Consider the following 19981-nt stretch of genomic DNA (forward strand, 5'->3'; position numbering starts at 1 on the left):
CTTCCTACAGGGTCTAGCTTTAATCTTCTACCTTTCAGCACAGGTACTCACTATGTCTGAACCCAGGCCCCAAAGCTGGCGGTCACTTCCTTGCGACATTTTGCATGTGCTTTTTGTCGCTCAAAATTTCCCATCTGGTCAGTCGGACCCCTCTGCTTCTTTTGCTCCACCGCCAATTGGCTCTGACCCTGTCTCATTCGCCCCTCCTGCCCAGCCCATGGAAGTGGGTGCGCTCTCTAAGATGGTTCAGGACGTTTCCCATTCCAATAGAGCCATTGTGGACATGCTGGGGGGTTTAGCCGCGCGGCCACCCTCTGACCGGTCAGACTCTAGGGGACGCTTCTGCTGTCCCTTATCGTGGCCGTCCTGCAAAAGGGCCAGACCACCGTCTCCTCGAAGGGCGTCTGCGTTTTTTTTTTTTTTTTGCCTCGACATGGGTTAGTAAGGCTATGACCGAGTAGGCAAACAAGCTATGTCAGGGCCTCGCCTTTGGGGACTCAACTGAGGAACTTTTGGATATTAAAGTGCAACTTTCCCACACCAGCTCTTACATCTGTGAGGCCTCTCTGGACGTGGCCAGGCTTTTGGCCCGCTCTTCGGCCCTTTTGGTGGCTATTCGTCGTACCTTGTGGCTATCTTGCTGGGCGGCGGATAATGCTTCTAAATGGGCCTTGATGTCCCTCCCCTTTGCAGGGTCCCAGAACAGATCCCTGAGGTACCCCGCTGGTAACAAGACCATGGTCTGAATATACTCCATTGACTACAATTCTCTGTTGTCTGTCCCTCAGTCACTGCCTCATCCATTTAACAATATGGGAGTCCAAGCACAAAGACTGCTGAGACTTTGCTGAGATAATCCATCCCATTCTGTCCATTTGGGATCGTTCCCCAGCCTCCCTGGAATAGCTCATCCGTCTCCCTGCCCTGACGCACCAAGACCTTCGGTGGTGGTTGATGGTCTCCGATGCTGACGTCGGGCCGCTCCTTCCTTCCCCTCCGCTGGATAGTGTTGACGACGGACGCCAGTCTCCAGGGCTGGGGGAGAGTTCTGGACAATCTCTTGGTCCAGGGCTCCTTGGTTCCACGAGGAACGCCAACTTCCGATCAATATTCTGGAACTGCGGACGATTCGCCTCTCTGGTTTATTGGACAGACCGTCTCCGGGGGTATCCAGTTTAGGTTCAATCCGACAATTCCATGGCAGTCGCATATCTGAACCACCAGGGTGGCAACCGGAGCCCAACAGCCATGTGGGAAGCAGCAATCATCCTCTCCTTGGCGGAGAGCCATGTTCCAGCTCTGTCGGCAGTTCATATCCCCGGTGTCGACAACTGGATCGCCAAATTTCTCAGGCGAGAGAGACTCGATCCCAGAGAATGGGCTTTGCATCCACAGGTTTTTCTCGCAATCTGCGATCGATGGGGTCGGCCGGATGTGGATCTCATGGTCTCCTGCTTCAACCGCAAGTAGGGATGTCCCGATACCGGGCATTTGCACGAGTACATGTACTCGTGCAAATGTCCCCGATACCACTGCCGATACCTGTGCACCGCTTCTATGTGTCCGTCCGCGGCCCCTGCATCTCCCACAGCTAACAGCTTCACAGGCAGCAGCAGGCAGTGTAATTGGAGCCTAGAGTGGAAGCTAGGCCCGCCCCTCCCCGCCCTCCAACCAATCGGAGGCAACCAGCACTGACTCACAGCACAGGGAGCTTAGTGCAGAGACTCAGAGAATCGCCTGACAGTTTATTAGTTAAAAGAATCCAATGAGTCACAGACCGTGTCACCGAGTCCCTGCCAGGCTTCCTGCTCTGCGGCTCCCTGTAAGTCCGTCCGGGGGGGAAGGGGGGGGGGGGCATTATTAGCATAGCATGTAGTGGGGCTGTGTGTGTACAGGGTGCATGTAGCAGAGCAGGAAGTCTGGGGTGACACAGTCTCTGACTCATTCGATTCGTTTTAACTAATAAACTCTCAGACGATTCTCTGAGTCCCTGCAATAACTATAATTACATCACAGTCTGCTCCACTGCATTCACTGCAGCAGAGCTGTGTTTGCCAGGAGCGAGTCCCTCTAAAGGTGATAGTGTCTGTCTTCTATGGCCCTGGTCCTTCCCTTCCTGCCTGCAAGCTGCACATTGATCTCTAAAAGCAGGCATTAGGGCAAGAAGAAATATACATTACTGCATGATGGCCACAAGACTATTTTATACTGAGGAGGGGGGCTTCAAAAATTGTTGTCCTGACTCCTTACAGTAGCGTCTCCTTGTGGCTGCCCCCATACAGTATAACGTCTCCTTGTGGCTGCCCCCATACAGTATAACGTCTCCTTGTGGCTGCCCCCATACAGTATAACGTCTCCTTGTGGCTGCCCCCCATACAGTATAACGTCTCCTTGTGGCTGCCCCCCATACAGTATAACGTCTCCTTGTGGCTGCCCCCCATACAGTATAACGTCTCCTTGTGGCTGCTCCCATACAGTAGTATAACGTCTCCTTGTGGCTGCCCCCATACAGTAGTATAACATCTCCTTGTGGCTGCCCCCATACAGTAGTATAACATCTCCTTGTGGCTGCCCCCCATACAGTATAACATCTCCTTGTGGCTGCCCCCCATACAGTAGTATAACGTCTCCTTGTGGCTGCCCCCCATACAGTAGTAGAACGTCTCCTTGTGGCTGCCCCCATACAGTAGTAGAACGTCTCCTTGTGGCTGCCCCCATACAGTAGTAGAACGTCTCCTTGTGGCTGCCCCCATACAGTAGTAGAACGTCTCCTTGTGGCTGCCCCCATACAGTAGTAGAACGTCTCCTTGTGGCTGCCCCCATACAGTAGTAGAACGTCTCCTTGTGGCTGCCCCCATACAGTAGTAGAACGTCTCCTTGTGGCTGCCCCCATACAGTAGTAGAACGTCTCCTTGTGGCTGCCCCCATACAGTAGTAGAACGTCTCCTTGTGGCTGCCCCCATACAGTAGTAGAACGTCTCCTTGGAATGTTATAGTTCTGTTTTTGGGCCTTTTGGTTGGTCAGTGGTCAGAAAATACATGTGTGTGTGTATTTTATTGTTAAAATTAGTATCGGTAATTGGTATCGGTGAGTACTTAAATAAAAGTATCGGTACTCGTACTCAGTCTTAAAAAAATGGTATCGGGACATCCCTAACCGCAAGGTAGAGACCTTTGTGGCGAGGTCCAAGGGTCCTCTTGCTCGGGCGTCAAGCGACCTTGTGATCCCGTGGACGCAGTTCACGTTTTCTTACGTGTTCCCTCTTCTGCTCATTCCGCGTCTTCTCCGAAAAATCAGGTCCAAAGGTCTGCCTGTCATTCTCGTGGCCACGCAGAGAATGGCACGCATCCCTAGTCTCCCTCCTCGCAGACGAACCCTGGCGTCTTCCCCTTCGGGAGGACCTCTTGTCGCAGGGACCAATCTTCCACCCAAATTTAGGGTCGCTAAATTTAACGGCATGGCTGTTGAAGACGCCGTACTAAGGGCTTGGGGTTTCTCGGATGCTGTTGTCCAGACCATGATTCGGGCTAGGAAACCATCGTCCTCCCGGATCTATCACTGGACCTGGAAGTCTTACTTTAGTTGGTGTGAACGCCACCAGTTGTCTCCCATTCGGTTCTCGTTGCCTCCACTCTTTTCCTTCCTGCAGTCAGGCATAGACTTGGGGCTATCAGTTCCCTCAAAGGGAAAGTTTCGGTACTTTCCATTTCTTTTTCAACGAAACCTGGCTTCGCTTTCTGCGGTTCGAACCTTCCTGCAGGGTGTGGCGCACACTGCACCCCCTTTCTGTCCTCGATTGAATCCGTGGGACCTTTATCTGGTTCTCAGCGCTCTCCAGTCCTCTCCGTTTGAGCCTTTGTAGCAGGTGTCCCTTTGCTTCCTGTCCTACACGGTGGCCTTTTTGGTGGCAATCCCTTCCATCCGTAGGGTGTCGGAGCTAGTGGCTCTTTCCTGCCGGTCTCCCTTCCTTATCCTCCACCAGGACAAAGTGGTCCTTCGCCCTGTCCACTCCAAAGGTCGTGTCAGCATTCCATCTCAATGAAGAGATCATTCTCCCTTCCTTTTGTCCTGCTCCGTCTCATCCTCATGAACAGTCGCTTCACACTCTGGATTTGGGTCAGGCCATTCACATCTATCTGTTTCAGACGTCCACTTTCTGGCAGACGGATTCTCTATTTGTCATTCCAGAGGGACTGAGGCGAGGGCTGACTGCGTCCAATCCTTCAATTTCCCGATGGATTTGTTTGGCCATTGTGGAAGCGTACTGCATCAGTGACAGGGCCCCGCCCTTCCAGGTTACTGCTCATTTTGCTCAGACAGTGGGGGCCTCTTGGGCAGTATATCATGGGGCTTTGGGCCCTTCAGGTATGCAAGGCGGCTACCTGGTAGTCTTTACACACCTTTTCCAAGTTTTACAGAGTACACACTTATGCATCTTCTGACGCTTCTCTGGGGCGTAGAGTATTGCAGACGGCGGTTCTCTGATTGGCCGGAGGGCTTCTTTGTTATGGCCCACCCCTGGGACTGCTCTGTAACGTCCCAAGGTCAAGCCTGTGTCCCCCAATGATACTGATGAGAAAACTAGATTTTTGTACTTACTTGCTGTAAAAAAAAAAAGTACGTAGAAAAATCTAGTTTTTTTTTTTTTTGTCTCAGGCAGAGCCCAGTAGGCTTCCATACCTGGCAGCCCTGGAGGCCATTGTTAGGCCCTAGGCTGCCTTAGCAACCTATGACCATGTTGGAGGTTGGCCAGTGGTACAAGAGAAAGAGCTCCTTTTATCTAACCACTTAGACACCACAATCAGCATTGATCAGACACTGACTGTTAAAGCATGGTGCCAACTGTATAACACAGCTCCTTTGCCGGTGCCGTCACTGTGCCATAATGGTACAGCAGCACGTGCTAACAACCTTCCTGCTGCAAAATACTATTACAGGGTGGGAAGAGGGTTAAAGCACATAAAATGAATGAGTGGTGTGGGGATTTGCTCTGGTAGACAGGCTAGCGGACGCAGTATAGAGACAAGTCTTTAGCTTAAACAGTTTGGTGTTTATTCACACATAAGGATAATCAAAACAAAAAGTCAGTTTCAAGGTAAACCGTTACCTTGAGTCTGGTGTTTGTTCACACCATTCAGCAATGCAGAAGTCCTTGGACATAGCATAAACAACCTGCTCTCACGCCAACAAGGTAGCCGGCCTTTATCCAGGCCCAAACTCCCAGGTTCCAACACAGAGACTGACAGAGCTTCACTGTCAGAGAGGAGTCAATTCCCACCACCTGACAGTGCTGCCCAAACCAAGACCCGGCCTGGAACGTGGGGAGTAGCCACCCACCCACCCTGCACTTTGGCTGCTCCCAGTAAGAGCCGGCCCGGATTGGCTTTACAGCCATACTAAATAGCAAAACCATGTCAGCCAGCACTAGCTGCCGCTGACACATGAAATTACCGGCTCTTACCTCACAGAGGCCAGGAATCTCGGTGACACATACCTTCTGTCAATGATGGACCCTTGCGCCTTCCTACAGTGGTTATTTGAGAGGCTTGATATTACTGCATCTGCAGCACTCTCTACGGGGAATGTTGTCATTTCAGAGGTGTTTTTCTTCTCTGATATAGGGGTGCCTATACATTTACCTCCCAAAAACCCCAGAACATAATGGGGGGAAAAATAATACTGATTTAATGAAAATTAACCATAATGATATTAGATGTTACTAACCGGTTAAGCTGCCGATACTCTTACTTAAGAATGTTGGACAACATAAGGTCTGTTGTCCAGCAGTGTTGTTACCAAATATTAAATCCTCATCTTCACATCTTTACCCAGTCAATTATTTGTCTTATTTGTTACAGTCACCATCTTGTAGCTCGTGTACACGAGACTAAAGGGGAGTTTCGCTCGGCTTTACAACACGAGAAGGAAGGATACACCATATACAAGAACCAGGTGAAGTATTAAAAGCCTTTTCTAGAGCAGTGTGGTCTTGGAGCTCTCCCTGTTTCTCGTGCATGGCATTGGGGGACACAGCACCATGGGTATATGCCAAGCTGCCACTAGGAGGCTGACACTAGAAACAAAAGTGTTGGCTCCGCCCAGGTGGGCTATACCCCTCTGCAAGAGCCGAGATACACCAGTCTAGTTCTAGTGTCCGTAGGAGGCAGACATGACCTGTTTTGCAGGTCATCCTGCTAATTTAATTTTTTATTTTATTCTATTTTTTCTCTTTTTTTCTACAGGTTTCTTCCTGATGCAGGGGTGGCTCCATCGTGTTCCACTTTAGTTGCCCCCCTGCGGGCGCGTACTCGGGTACCCGGCAGCCACCCAGTCCCCACTTATCTGCTTCCGCAGCGGAATTCCGGCGGACCCACGGCTCCCGTGTTGAGTCCGCCGAGGGGGTGGTCATTGCTGCGCTTGAAAACGTCGGAAGGGGAGTATGGCAGTATCCTGTACCCCCCCCCCCCCCCCCCCCCACCCTGTGTATCCTCTTGTCCTGGTCCCCTTTTTAGTTTAGGGAGGATGGTGGCTCAAGGGGGCACTGCACGCTTGCCTGGGCATCTTTTTTGCGTGGGGAAAACTTCCTTTGGGGCACCCTTGTTTCTAGGGCCTGGCCCTTTAAGACGGCCGATTCTGTTCTATTGGCTCCTACCTGGCCTTCCGGGCCCCCCGCATCGGCGCTGCGTCCCCGCTTCTGCATGCTGCCTCCGGGCGTTACCGCGATCGCGGGCGTCCGTTTCCGGCAGCATTTTTCTACTCGAGGCCCCGGCTTTTCTCCAGCCTAGGCTGCAGGTCACGTGGGGCGGAGCTCCGTCTCCGCCTTCTGCCTTCCCGGGCTTTTCTCTTCTCCCTCCCCTCTGTGGGTGGTGCCCTGGGAGGCGTGTTTTTTCCTACCAATCCAGCACCAGCGCGGGCTGCTGGGGGGGTGTGTCTTTCTCTACTATCGGCTCCTGTCCTGCCTGCAGCTGTCGCATCTTGCAGCTTCTCCTGCGACTCGGCTCTCTGGACGTGCTTCTGTGGGACACAGCACCTTGGGTCTGGTAGGCAGCCTCTGGCTGACTCTTTTTTTGCTTTGCAGGCTCCTCCATCGCCCTCATGTCTTCTTCTGGTCGGGCCCCCACTCCCCCTGCCGCCATTTCCACTCATTACGCCTGTTCTGTGTGTAATAGGAAGTTCCCATGCGGTCAGTCTTCCTCTCTCTGCGTGCAGTGCCTTCCCCCCCAGGCCCACCCAGTCCGCCCCTGCGGCCCCCTCTTTGTCGGTCCTTCCGGAATGGGCTGCTACCCTATCCCAGGCCATAGGTAACTTTGCCAGCCTCTCCCAATCCCTAGCGCAGTCCTTGGACCGTCTGCCCGCTCAGATTGCGGCCGCCTCGGGCAGGGACCCCCCCGCCGGGGATGTCCGTTCCCGCTCTGGTACGAGGTCCAGCAAGCGACCTCGCACAGCCTCGGCCGGGTCCCATTCTTCCTCAGCTACCCCGGATCACTCCCTGGTTAGGTCTGAGTCGGGCAAAATTTCTTCTTCAGCCGCTTCCGCCGTTCCTGGGGACTCCTCCGCTTCTGATTCTGAATCAGAGCGGTGCTCGGCGATGTCTGCGGCCATTCAGGACCTCATCAAAGCCGTCCGTGACGCGCTCCATGTGCAGGACTTTCCCTCCTCCTCCCTGGAGTCGGTGTCCTTCCGCCGGGCTAGACGTTCCACTGTGGTCTTCCCGAATCACGAGGATCTGGACGCGCTTCTGGCTAAGGAGTGGTGTCATCCTGATCGGCGCCTTCATCTTACCAAGGCCTCTGACGTCCCCTATCCTTTTTCTGAGGAATCTGTCAATACTTGGACGGTTCCTCCTCAGGTTGCTCGCCTGGCGAAGGCTACTACCCTTCCCCTGGCTGACGCGGCTTCCTTGTCGGATCCCGCTGACAAACGGGTCGACTCTTTGGCCAAGTCTGTTTTCATCGCAGCGGGTGCCGCCATCCGCCCTGCGTTTGCCGCCTCCTGGGTGGCTAAGGCCTGCGCTATCTGGGCAAAACAGCTTGTTCGCTCCTTACCCCCAGACTCTGATCAAGGGGAACTGGCAGTGCTTGCCTCTCAAATTTACCAGGCGTCCAAATTTCTTTGCGATGCCTCTATGGAATCGGCCCGCCGATCCGGCCGTGCGGCCGCTAACTCTGTGGCCATTCGCTGCACCATCTGGCTTCGTTCTTGGGCGGCAGATTCCGCCTCCAAGAAGGCTCTGATTTCCCTTTCTCGGTGGGAAGCTCTTTGGGAAGCGTTTGGAGGAGCTCATCTCGGAGGCCACTGGCGGTAAGAGCTCTCTTCTTCCCCAGAATCAGCCTCGCCGCCGTCGCTTTCCTGGGTCGTCCTCTCGGGCGCAGTCCTTTCGGGCCCCCCCTGCCCAATCTGACAAGAAGGCCTCCAGGCCTTCCTTTAAGGCCAAGCCCTCCTGGCATGCCAAGCCCAAACCTGCTCGCCCCCAGTCCACTAAACCTCCTTCCGCATGACTCTGTCAAGGTGGGAGGGCGTCTGCTCGCCTTTCAGGACGTCTGGCAAGCAAGTGTAGAAGACGCTTGGGTTCTGGAGGTAGTCTCCTCCGGATACAGGATCGAATTTTCCGATCTTCCGCCGAGACGGTTCTTCCTGACGTCGCCCCCCAGGTCCCCCTCCGGGGCAGAAGATTTTTTTCAGGCCATTCGTTCCCTTCGCTCTCTAGGGGTCATCGTTCCGGTTCCAGAATCGGAACGCTTTCGGGGGTTCTATTCGAATCTGTTCACGGTTCCCAAAAAGGACGGTTCGCTCCGTCCTATCCTGGACCTGAAGGCGCTGAATCACTTTGTCCGGGTCCGTCACTTTTGTATGGAATCCCTCCGGTCGGTGATCGCCTCCTTGGAGTCGGACGAGTTCCTGTCGTCCATAGACATTCAGGACGCCTATCTCCACGTCCCCATTGCCCTCTCCCACCAAAGGTTCCTTCGCTTCGCGGTAGGTTCTCTTTATTTCCAATTCGTAGCCCTGCCCTTCGGCCTGGCCTCTGCTCCGAGGGTCTTCACCAAGGTGTTGGCGCCTCTCATGGCCCTTCTACATGCCAGGGGGGTCGCCTTGGTACCTTACCTGGACGATCTTCTGATTCGGGCCCCGTCGTTGGAGGACAACCTGTCCAGCCTGCACATCACCCTCTCAGCTCTTGCCCAGTTCGGGTGGCTCGTCAACCACTCCAAGTCCTCCCTCGTCCCATGCCAGAGGATGCCCTTCCTGGGCATGATTTTCGACACTCGCCTCGGGCGGGTGTTTCTACCCCCAGAGAAGATTGCCTCCCTTCAGGCGGGGGTGACGCTTCTCTGCGGCCCGTCCACCCTGACTATCAGGACGTGTATGCGCGTCATGGGGAGGATGGTGGCTTCCTTCGAAGCCATTCCCTATTCCCAATTCCACTCCCGGGACCTTCAGTTGTTTCTCCTATCCAGGTGGGACAAGTCCCAGGCAGGTCTCGATCGCCTGGTTCGTCTCCCTCTCCAGCTTCGCCAGGACCTTTCCTGGTGGCTGCTTCCTCGGACGGTGTCCCTGGGCCGTTCCTTTCTTCCCCCCAGTTGGCGGGTGATCACGACGGACGCCAGCCTCTCGGGTTGGGGAGCGGTCCTCGACTCTCTCACAGTCCAGGGTCTTTGGTCTGCTCAGGAGTCCTCCCTGCAGATAAATGTGCTCGAGCTCAGGGCAATTTTCCTGGCACTGTCTCACTGGACCCCACGTCTTTGCGGTCTCCCGGTCCGGGTTCAAACAGACAATTCCACCGCCGTGGCTTATCTGAACCACCAAGGGGGCACCAGGAGCGTGATGGCCTTGCAGGAAGCCTCCCATATCCTGCGTTGGGCGGAGACCCACGTTCCCGTCCTCTCCGCGGTACACATTCCCGGGGTCGACAATTGGGCGGCAGACTTCCTCAGTCGTCAGCTAGTCGACCCGGGCGAATGGTCTCTTCACCCAGAGGTGTTCCTCCAACTTTGTCACCGATGGGGAACTCCGGACGTGGATCTTTTCGCGTCACATCTCAACCACAGGATCCCGCGCTATGTCGCGCGGTCCAGAGACCCTCAGGCTTTCGCGGTAGACGCCCTAGTTCTGCCTTGGTCTCAGTTCAACCTTCTGTACCTGTTCCCCCCCCCCCCCCCATTCCCCTCCTGCCCCGAGTGCTCAAGCGTCTCAAGGCAGCCCGGGTTTCGGCAATCCTGGTTGCTCCGGATTGGCCCCGCAGGGCGTGGTACGCAGATCTAGTGTTTCTGCTCGCCGACGTCCTGTGGCGACTTCCTCTGCGCCACGATCTCCTTTCTCAGGGCCCTCTGTACCACCCGAATTTACCTCAGCTTCGTTTGACGGCGTGGCCGTTGAGACCGCGGTCTTGAAGTCCCGTGGCCTCTCGGATTCTGTCATTCAGACGATGCTTCACGCTCGCAAACCCCAGTCAGCCCGTATTTACTACCGGACCTGGAGAGCGTATTTTGCCTGGTGCGAGTTTGGGCGTTTCCGCCCTCTCCATTTTTCCGTCCCTAACAGTCTGGCCTTCCTTCAGGCCGGTTTTGAGAAGGGTCTTCGCCTGGCTTCTCTCAGAGGACAGATTTCGGCCCTCTCAGTCCTTTTCCAACGTCCCGTGGCCTCGCGGGCTCAGGTTAGGACTTTTCTACAGGGTGTCGCTCGCCGAGCCCCTCCCTTTCGTTTTCCAGTGGAGCCGTGGGACCTGAATCTCGTCCTTGGCGCCCTTCAGTCTTCTCCCTTCGAGCCTTTGGCAGAGATATCTCTGTCGTTTGTCTTGTTCAAGGTGGCCTTCTTAGTGGCAGTCACCTCCATCCGCCGGGTTTCCGAACTGGCGGCGCTTTCTTGCCGTTCGCCTTTCCTGGTTTTTCATCAGGACAAGGTGGTGTTGCGTCCCGTTCCCTCTTTTCTTCCAAAGGTGGTTTCCTCGTTTCATATCAATGAAGAGATCGTCCTTCCCTCTTTCTGCCCTAATCCTTCTCACCCTAGGGAGAAATCCCTCCATTGCCTTGATGTTGTTCGGGCCCTTCGCCTGTACCTTCGCCTCACGGAACCCTTCCGTCGTTCGGATTCCCTTTTCGTGGTCCCGGCGGGTCCTCGTAGGGGTTTGCCTGCCTCCAAGACCACCATCTCTCGCTGGGTTCGGTCGGCTGTCAAGGAGTCCTATATCGCAAAGGGCCGTGCTCCCCCTTCCAGGTTGACCGCTCATTCGACTAGGGCAGTTGGGGCTTCCTGGGCGGTGCGTCATCAGGCATCTGCTTCCCAGGTCTGCCGGGCCGCCACCTGGGCGTCAGTTCACACTTTCTCTAAGTTTTACCACATTCATTCTCTGGCTTCCGCTGACGCTAGCCTGGGGCGCAAGGTTCTGCAAGCAGCTGTGCTTTAGATTGGCGACATGGCGTTCTTCTTCCCTCCCTCAGGGACTGCTTTGGGACGTCCCATGGTGCTGTGTCCCCCAATGCCATGCACGAGAAAAATGGATTTTTTGTACTCACCGTAAAATCCTTTTCTCGTGGTAGGCATTGGGGGACACAGATCCCTCCCATTTTCTTATTGAGTTTCTTCTTGTTGTGGTCCCGGCGATTTGTGGTTGTTGGGTTTCCCCAGTTGAAGACTTGTTGGCGTTCAGTTTCTGTTTGTTCAGGTGTATGGCGTTCCTACTGCTTTTGTACCGACTGGTGTATCTCGGCTCTTGCAGAGGGGTATAGCCCACCTGGGCGGAGCCAACACTTTTTTGTTTCTAGTGTCACCCTCCTAGTGGCAGCTGGGCATATACCCATGGTGCTGTGTCCCCCAATGCCTACCACGAGAAAAGGATTTTACGGTGAGTACAAAAAATCCATTTTTCTCGGCAGTGTCTACACACCTGCTCTGTGTAGTTTTGTGTTTTCCTCTGTCTAGGAGGAATCATTACTAGCGGGTGGCATATTGGTTCTCTGTATCTAAGGCCCCATTCACATATGTTTGGTGATCCGGTTCAGTTCCCCTCCAGCGTGAAGCAGGAAATGCTGAAGCTAGAACTGATCCTGTAGTTCTCAGACATTCTGCTGGACGCCATATTGCACTGGACAGAAAAAAGCTGCATTCTCCATTTTTCAGTCTGGCACTATCGATGCATAGACGCCAGATCTGTGCAGTTCACATATCGGTTGTGTCCGGCTCCTGGCCTAAAATAGCTGACCAGACAAAACTGATATGGGAAGAGAGCCTAAGGAGTTCATATAGGGGACTTTTACTAGAGCAGCTTTGTGTATAGTATATTAATGTCTCTGCTTTTATCATTCTACATTCAGCTGGGGGAACAACACGAAAAGACCAAAGAAAGTTCCGAGTATTTGAAGTACCTCACCCAGCAGGCTGTAGCCTTACAGCGCACAATGAATGAGATCTACAAGAATGGACCCAGTGCTAATATAATGCCTTTGAAGGTATGTTGGAGATGAGATTAGAAAACAGAAACTGTCGCTCTTGTCCATGGGATGTCTCTGGAATTGCAGCTTAGTCTCATTCAAATAGTGTGGAGAAGCACTTTCCTGATCTTCCAGGATTGCGGCCAGTCCCATCCTTCACTGATGTATGAAGCATAATAAGGCCATGTGCACTTGACTCAATTATTGGGAACAAAGAAATGTGTTTCTGATCATCCTCTGAATGAGAAAACGCTAATTTTTCTGGTGATCACATGTTTTATGCAACAAATAAAATCGTAGTTTGTCGGCAGCGCATTGCCTTGTATAAATGTGAATGTGCTGGCAGCAAACAATAGATCTGTGTGGGGATGAATGATCACAGTAGCGTTTATCTCCGTACATAGGAGGCAATTGCTGGATGTAAATGCAGCTGGCACCTTGGCTCACCGATCAGGCAGTTATCGTGATCATCTAGTTTGTTCCCAATAATTGTCCGTGCATTGGCCTATGTAAAACACTTACTGTAGTTGGTCTTAACTTCTGTAATCTTTCCTGTTCCCAGTGTTGTATGTTTAAAAGGATGTTTGCTCTCTTGCAGTTCACCGCTCCCAGCATGGCCAGTGTCCTAGAACAACTGAATATCATTAATGGAATCTTGTTCATCCCTCTCAGGTAACTGACATTTCGGGTAAAACATTTTAATGGTGGTTCACTTTAATGCAGGTACCGTATTAGATTTATGAAAGAAAATAAATACGGTCCTACATTCATTGTATACTGGGTTGTATGGTTATGAGCAAGAGCAGCCATACAATAACGAGCCTGCCTGCGAATCAGTGCAAAAGGGCTCATCCCTACTCCTGTAAACAGACACAGACGAGCCGCATTTTTTATTTTTATTTTTTTTATTCTGCATTTACTGACCCTAGTTATAAAATAGTTTTACAGTATGTTCCCACCTTGTAACCTGTAGTAGCTGTCGTTTTGGTTTATTTTTAATATAGTGTAGGGACAGGGATGTTAAACATTTTTTGTAATATACTTTATTTTCGTGTTGGGGAAATCACCCCGATGACATTAGGAAATAATTGAGGTTAAGGCTCAGGCCTCACACTCTGCCAGGGGGTTCCCAATTCGATGGAAAGGAAGACTTGAGGCACAGACACTGTGTGATTCAAACTTACTCTGATTTATTAAAGACTCATACAAGACATTTATAGTAGTTTAGAGTATTCAAAAGTGCCCATAAAATGTAACTGAAAACAGCCTATCAGGATACTGAGTTAATAAACCAATCAGTTGCACAAAAAGGACCTATAGAAATGTATGGCACATAACACATTATAACTTCAGCTGCGTGTGATAAGACAGAACCGCTGGCTTCCGTTACATAAGCCTCTATCAATGTGATACAGAATGGTGTTTAGCATATATACAAAATGGGGGATGAGAATAGAGAATTTACGTGAGCTGTCCTCACCTTAACAATGGGGAAACGAGAATCTGTCTTCAGTATTTTACTGAGTACTGAAGACACCTTTGTGTAACATAAAGAGGCTCCCAGCCTGGCTCTTGTTATTACCCCAGTCCCTGATTGAGTACATTTGCCCTAATTATCACTGCCCTTCACTCTGCCTTGTTTACTTGTTACACACAGGCATCTACAGCGCTCAATAAAATGCTGAAGACAGCCTTTCCTTAGCAACATTGCTAGAGCTTTACTAATAAGACTTAAACTAGAAACGGTAGTTACACTTTAAGCGTGCACACGCATTTACACACACACTTATTATGTATAGGCTGATGATTTTGACCACTTTGTATAATAGCTTTGCTAATGTTGCTATTTTTGCAGTCAAATAGACCTGGAGAATCTGAAAGTGGAGGTCCAGCGTCGTCAACAGCTACAAGAGGCCATTAAAGGAGCCAACAATCAGGAGACTGAAAACAAAGAAACTGAAACATCAGAAGCCACCGGGACAAGTGTGGCCACAAGTGACCCTGTAGAGACACCTACCTTTGCTTAGCTCTGTCTTCTCTTCCTTCTCAGACGCCACTTTCAAAACTGTTACCCCTACACAGGGTTTCCACCGAGATCTATAGGTTAAATAACGCGTCTTGGCAATATTGTTGCACAGGTATAAATGCCGATAATTCACAATGCAAGGAACTAATCTATAAACCATCAATGAGTTTGCTGCACTCAGACCCCTCTGTACCTAAGCAGCTGTGCACGCACGAGAATAAGGGGCTTCAACTAGCCCCATTCTGGGACTTCAGTGTAGGCAAGTTGGGTGTGTGTCCATGCAAAATCCATTTCTGCATTTTGTGTTTGTACCTTATAGGTAATCGCTCTGCTTAAAGGTGACTGAATATTTCTCAGGTCAGTTAGTAATGTGGACTGGGATTTCTTTCACAGGAAAGGGCCCATCAAAGAAATTCAAAGCCAGATCTAAATTCCTAGCCGCAAGGCTGTGGTCTGAGCCAATAGATACCGCTTGTGGCCCCAGAATTAAGCCATACACTAAATGGGAAATGATCCCCATATCATTATTCCATAGCACATTAGGTTGAAACAGACATGGATGATGCACTCTTTGGGATTTTTTTTCATTCTGTATGTTGGAGGACATTGGTTAAACCATTTGCTTTTCAGCTTGATTTTATATCATTTTTTTAATGGTGATTCTATGGCACGTGTGATTAGGTATGCCTGTGTTATTCATGTTCACAGATTATCCAAGGACAATAAGAAGCCTCTTGTCCACGCTTATATCACCCACAAAATGAGTGCCTAAAGGTATAAACTGTGGTGAAACAGCATTTCTCCACAGAACCCTTGATGAATGCTGAGGCTCAGTCTTGAGGAACACCTTGAGTCCTTAGTTTTCTTCATCCATTTGTAGACATATCATTACTTCACTGTTCATTTTGAGACATTTGTCTTCAAACTTTTTAGAGCCTCCTGATTTTTTTTTTTTGGGGGATTATTTTTTTTTTTCAAAAGCAAGTGGTTCATTTGATCTAATGTATAATAGGCCTCAAATCGTCGGTCAAATATTCTTTTGCCATTCATTACAAATTATGTAAGTTTTGGGATGTTGGTTGCTTATTCTTCTTTGTCATTAGGCAGCATTCGATTGTAAAGAACATTTTCACTCATCTGCCTTAAATCCCATAATTCGGCAGTGTTCTCTTTGCACTCTGTGTACAGGTAATGTAAGGTCATTGGCCTCTCCGTCCATTTGAGGAAAAGTTGTATGGAAGGTTGGGCTAATTGCTTGTCTAAAGTGCATTAGGTCAGATTCATGCATTGCAATCACCACATGCATTTTTCATTATAGAAAACTGGGAACAGATCCCAAAAAGAGAAGTTTTAAAGATAAGCTTTCCACCTAACTCTTTGGCATCCATTGTCAGTTTGCACAACTGCTTGCTTTGCATTTGGCGATAAAGTGTAACAGTGAGTTTTATGCAGGTCAGGACTATCACACTTTTAGTAAGGTTGTTGTTGCTAAAGCCTCCTAAACTTGTGGTTTTTACCACTTTGCTCTGTATCTTTAAATCCCCATCGCGCCGAGCATCATGAGAGCAGAAGTCCTTCTCAACAGGAGAATTCCCATCTTGTAATCTGATTGGACAGCCTCACACTTTTAATGAAAGTATTGAAATGTAATTTTTTTTTATTTAGATTTGTTTTCTGCAGTTTTTCTGTCTACTACGTTGTGTTGAATGTTTGCTTGTATGAGTTGTTGCCATTATATACTAGAAAGTTCTTTTTGTTTGTTTCCTTAATTTTATATTGTTTTTTTTTTTGATCCTTTACCTTATATTCGCTTTTGACCTCCTTGTCCTGCATATACAAATGACGGTAAAGCTTCAATCCAGTGTATTGGGGAAGGGGGGGGGGGGGGGGTGACTGAGAGCTCCCGTGGCTAAGCTGGCACATATGATAGGTTGCAAGATTTCTGGGAAGGCGCCCAGTTTAGCATATCAAGTGACTACTGCTCACCTCCAATCTGTTTTGTAATTGTCTAAATGCTGCTGCTCTGTACTGTTTCATGGTAAGTGTATTTTTGGGAAATAACCTTCACTCTCAGACAGCAGACGCACTGTTGTCCTTAGTCCTAAATGGCATATTCCTAAAATTTGAGAATTTTAGCCTTTAATAAATTGATCTTAATGCATATTACTGTGTTCTGGCATTCTTACAATTATTTATTTTATCCATTTACATTTTCTCCCTCAACTGAATTCACATTAAAAAGTATATAGATGAAAAATCATTTTATGAACTTTCTTTAAAAAAAATAAATAGTGTCTTTAAATCCGTTTTGTTTCTACATGAAAACAAGTGCAGACAACAGTTTTACAAGAAATGAATGTTCACCAAATATACAAAAATATGTGCAGTGTCTAGACAAGACAGCTTGCAACCTAATGTTGAAAAAGTGAGCTGCACATGACAGAAAACCGCATTCTAATTCACTTCCTCTAGTGTGACTGCTTTTTTTTTTTTTTTTCTATGAAACAATCTTACGTTTTATCAAAAGTGCCTTTCAAACCAGACGGGTAAAGTACCAAGTAGTTAGACAAAACTGTTTCACAACTGGCAAAATCTTAGCAAATGCTTAGCAATAAAAGAACACCACTTCTTAAAAAACCTTGCTGCCTGTGTCTCCTTATGCTTTAGAACCTCTAACCTCTCTGATTTGTATCACAGCTTGTTCCACTGTAGGAACCTCAGGTTGTAGCCATTTTTCTAAAAAATACATCTTTTGGCCACCATTAAGTGTCACAGGCAGTAGGTGAACAAAGCCTTTACTGTCGGCCGCATCTGCCATGAGGTGCGATAAGCATCTGTCCTCAGATGGCAGCTGACCTGCCTCTATGGGGGCGATAGTTTGCAGCGGGGTACGAGGGCCTATGGCTCCTGTCCCCACTGTTCAGCCTCATCCTGCAGGCCACTAGGTGTGAAGTCTCTGAGGCAGTAGAACAATGCTAAGGGTGCATTCACATCACAGTTTAGCTTTCCGTTCTTCTGATCCGTCAGAAGAAGAGAGAAAAAAGAAAAACAGGATCCAGTAAAAAAAATTCATCCTGTTGCATCAATTGTCATCCGTTTGAGCCATTTCCGTCGGAAATCAGTTTTTTACACTGGAAAAAAACTGCATGCAGTACTTTTGTTTCCATCTAAAAAAAACTGATCTCAGACAGAAATGGCTCAAACGGATGACAACTGATGCAACAGGATCTGTTTTTTTACTGGATCCTGTTTTGTTTTTTCTTTCTCTCTTCTGACGGATCAGAAGAACGGAAAGCTAAACTGTGATGTGAATGCACCCTAAACGTAATGATGACATCTTCGCAACCTCCTGCGCTGGGTCTCAGACGTAACTATCAAAAGTGATTTTAAATTTAAATGAATCTTTATTCAGCATCACAACATTAAAAAACTGTATACAATGGAAGAAACCTTATGTAGGACTTGTATATGTCCTCACATAAATGTGTGCAAAATGAGGATAATCCTGAAAGCCTGGACCTACTAAATAGAATAAATCCCTGCAAATATTATCACATCCAATGATGAACATGAAATAACAATACCAATGATGCAGCAGTAGGAGTCTAGGATAGTGAGCACACAGGTTTTTCATCACGTGTATTGCCGGAAAAAACAGCTTCCTGATGCAGGTGTTCATATTCATGTCTTTGCACTGCGTCTGTACAGCATTAAAATGTATTGCCTCTAGACTTTCAGAGAGATTATAGTACCTCACTTGACAAAGGTCTGCAATGCCTTTCTTTCTGGAAGCTTCCTTCCCAGACAAACCCAAGAGGCTTTTATTACCCCTAATTCCCAAAGAAGGAAAAGATCCTTCAGAATGCGGCAGTTATAGGCCGATTTCTCTGTTAAACCAAGATTTAATAATATGGGCAAAATTGCTAGCTAACAGACTCAGACCTATCATCCCCTCCTTAGTAGGCCCAGAACACGTAGGTTTCGTCCAAGGTAGAGGGAAAAACAAATTCAATGCGTCTGTTCCATGCCATCCACATGGCTCATATGTCCAAGGTCCCCCTAGTCCTTCTTGGCATAGATGCCGAGAAGGCTTTTGATAGGGTCAAGTGGACTTACATGTAAGCAGTACTCCGCAAATTTGCTTTCCCACAGCCACTGATTCATGCACTATTTTTGTTATTCCAGTGCCCCCCTGCCCTTCTGAACATTAATGGCACATTGTCACCTACCTTTTGTGTCAAACTTTAAGGTTAATTCTGCCAAGTCAGAGATACTGAACATATCAATCCCTTAGCCATTACTTCCCAGACTGAAGTCCAGCATTGATTTTGCATGGGCCTCTTCTTCCATTACCTACTTGGGAGTGTGTCTCTCAGGAGACTTATCAGAGTTCTATCACCTGAACTACTCTCCGCTACTAGTAGAGCTTACTAAGATGTTGAAATTTTATGATTCATTGTGGATATCCTGGCTTGGTTGACGGAACCTATTAAAAACGTACATCATGCCAGAAGTCCTGTATATTTTGCAAATGGTCCCGATCCTTTTGTATCCTGCATTCTTCACTCTCTTTTCTAGGTTCTTGTGGAAAAATAAAAAACCTTGTATGTCTCGCTCAATGCTGATTAGGAAGTGGGGTTCGGGAGGTATGGGCCTACCTGACTTGTTTTCCTACTATAAAGCGGTACAGCTGAATAGATGGTTACAGTTGATGTTCCCAGGCGAGGAGGATGAGCCCTTCGCAATTCTCCCCTCATATAATAGTGGCTCCAATCTGAAGAACATGTGGATCCCCAACCCTAAACCTAGGGCGAATGTGGACTTAGACCCAATGCTGCAAGGCCTGATGGAGGTTTGGCATCAGATGGGCCCGACATCTCCCTTGTTACCAATGTCCCTATTATCTGCTTGTATATCTTCCCTAGGTGTTGCTAAAGAGTTCCTGTGGCGTTCTTGTAGTAAGAACCCCTTTCACCCGCACTGAATCCTGACCCATTCATTTCAATGGGTCTGTGTACATGAGCATTGTTTTTCACGCAGCACTGGCCCCATAGAAGTGAATGGGGCTGCGTGAAAAACGCATTGCTTAAGCAAGCAAGTGCGGGTGCGATGCATTTTTCACTGATGGTTGCTTAGAGATGTTGTTTGTAAACCTTCAGTTTTTTTTTTTACCACGTGTGAAAAACGCATTGCACCCGCGCGGACTGAATTTGCTTGCAAAATTGTGCGAGTTTCACTGAACATACCCTGGAAGCATCTGGACCTAATCCGTCACGCTTGTGTGAAAGAGGCCTTCACTGGGGGTACCCATCCCCTCTATGAAGGATTTCTCTCTGCAGGCATACCCGAGGTGACCTTATCCTTTTATTATGCTCACTCAAGTATATCTGCACTAAATTCCTAGCTGTGGCCACCCCCGGGAGAGACCTCGCAGCCTTTGAGCAATTGATGTTGACAAAACTTCCCAAAACCAGGAAAATCTCATACCTTTTACAAGCATTTTGTTTTAGGTCCGTCCCGTTTTCC

At 49.1% G+C, this 19981-nt stretch overlaps 1 protein-coding gene across 4 annotated transcripts in view; it reads left to right on the plus strand.

Annotated features, from left to right (window-relative positions):
• The window catches only part of CLUH (clustered mitochondria homolog), an 85851-nt gene extending 69235 nt beyond the window's left edge, over nucleotides 1-16616 (plus strand). For all 4 annotated transcript variants that reach the window (XM_040423493.1, XM_040423491.1, XM_040423495.1 and 1 more), the window contains 4 exons: nucleotides 5860-5953; nucleotides 12313-12447; nucleotides 13028-13101; nucleotides 14285-16616. In XM_040423493.1, coding sequence (XP_040279427.1) covers nucleotides 5860-5953; nucleotides 12313-12447; nucleotides 13028-13101; nucleotides 14285-14456 — 475 coding nt within the window. In that variant the 3' untranslated portion in view covers nucleotides 14457-16616. The remainder of the gene's footprint in view (nucleotides 1-5859; nucleotides 5954-12312; nucleotides 12448-13027; nucleotides 13102-14284) is intronic.
• Nucleotides 16617-19981: the final 3365 nt, after the last annotated feature.

This window comes from Bufo bufo, chromosome 3 (assembly GCF_905171765.1).
Source record: "Bufo bufo chromosome 3, aBufBuf1.1, whole genome shotgun sequence".
Taxonomy (NCBI): domain Eukaryota; kingdom Metazoa; phylum Chordata; class Amphibia; order Anura; family Bufonidae; genus Bufo; species Bufo bufo.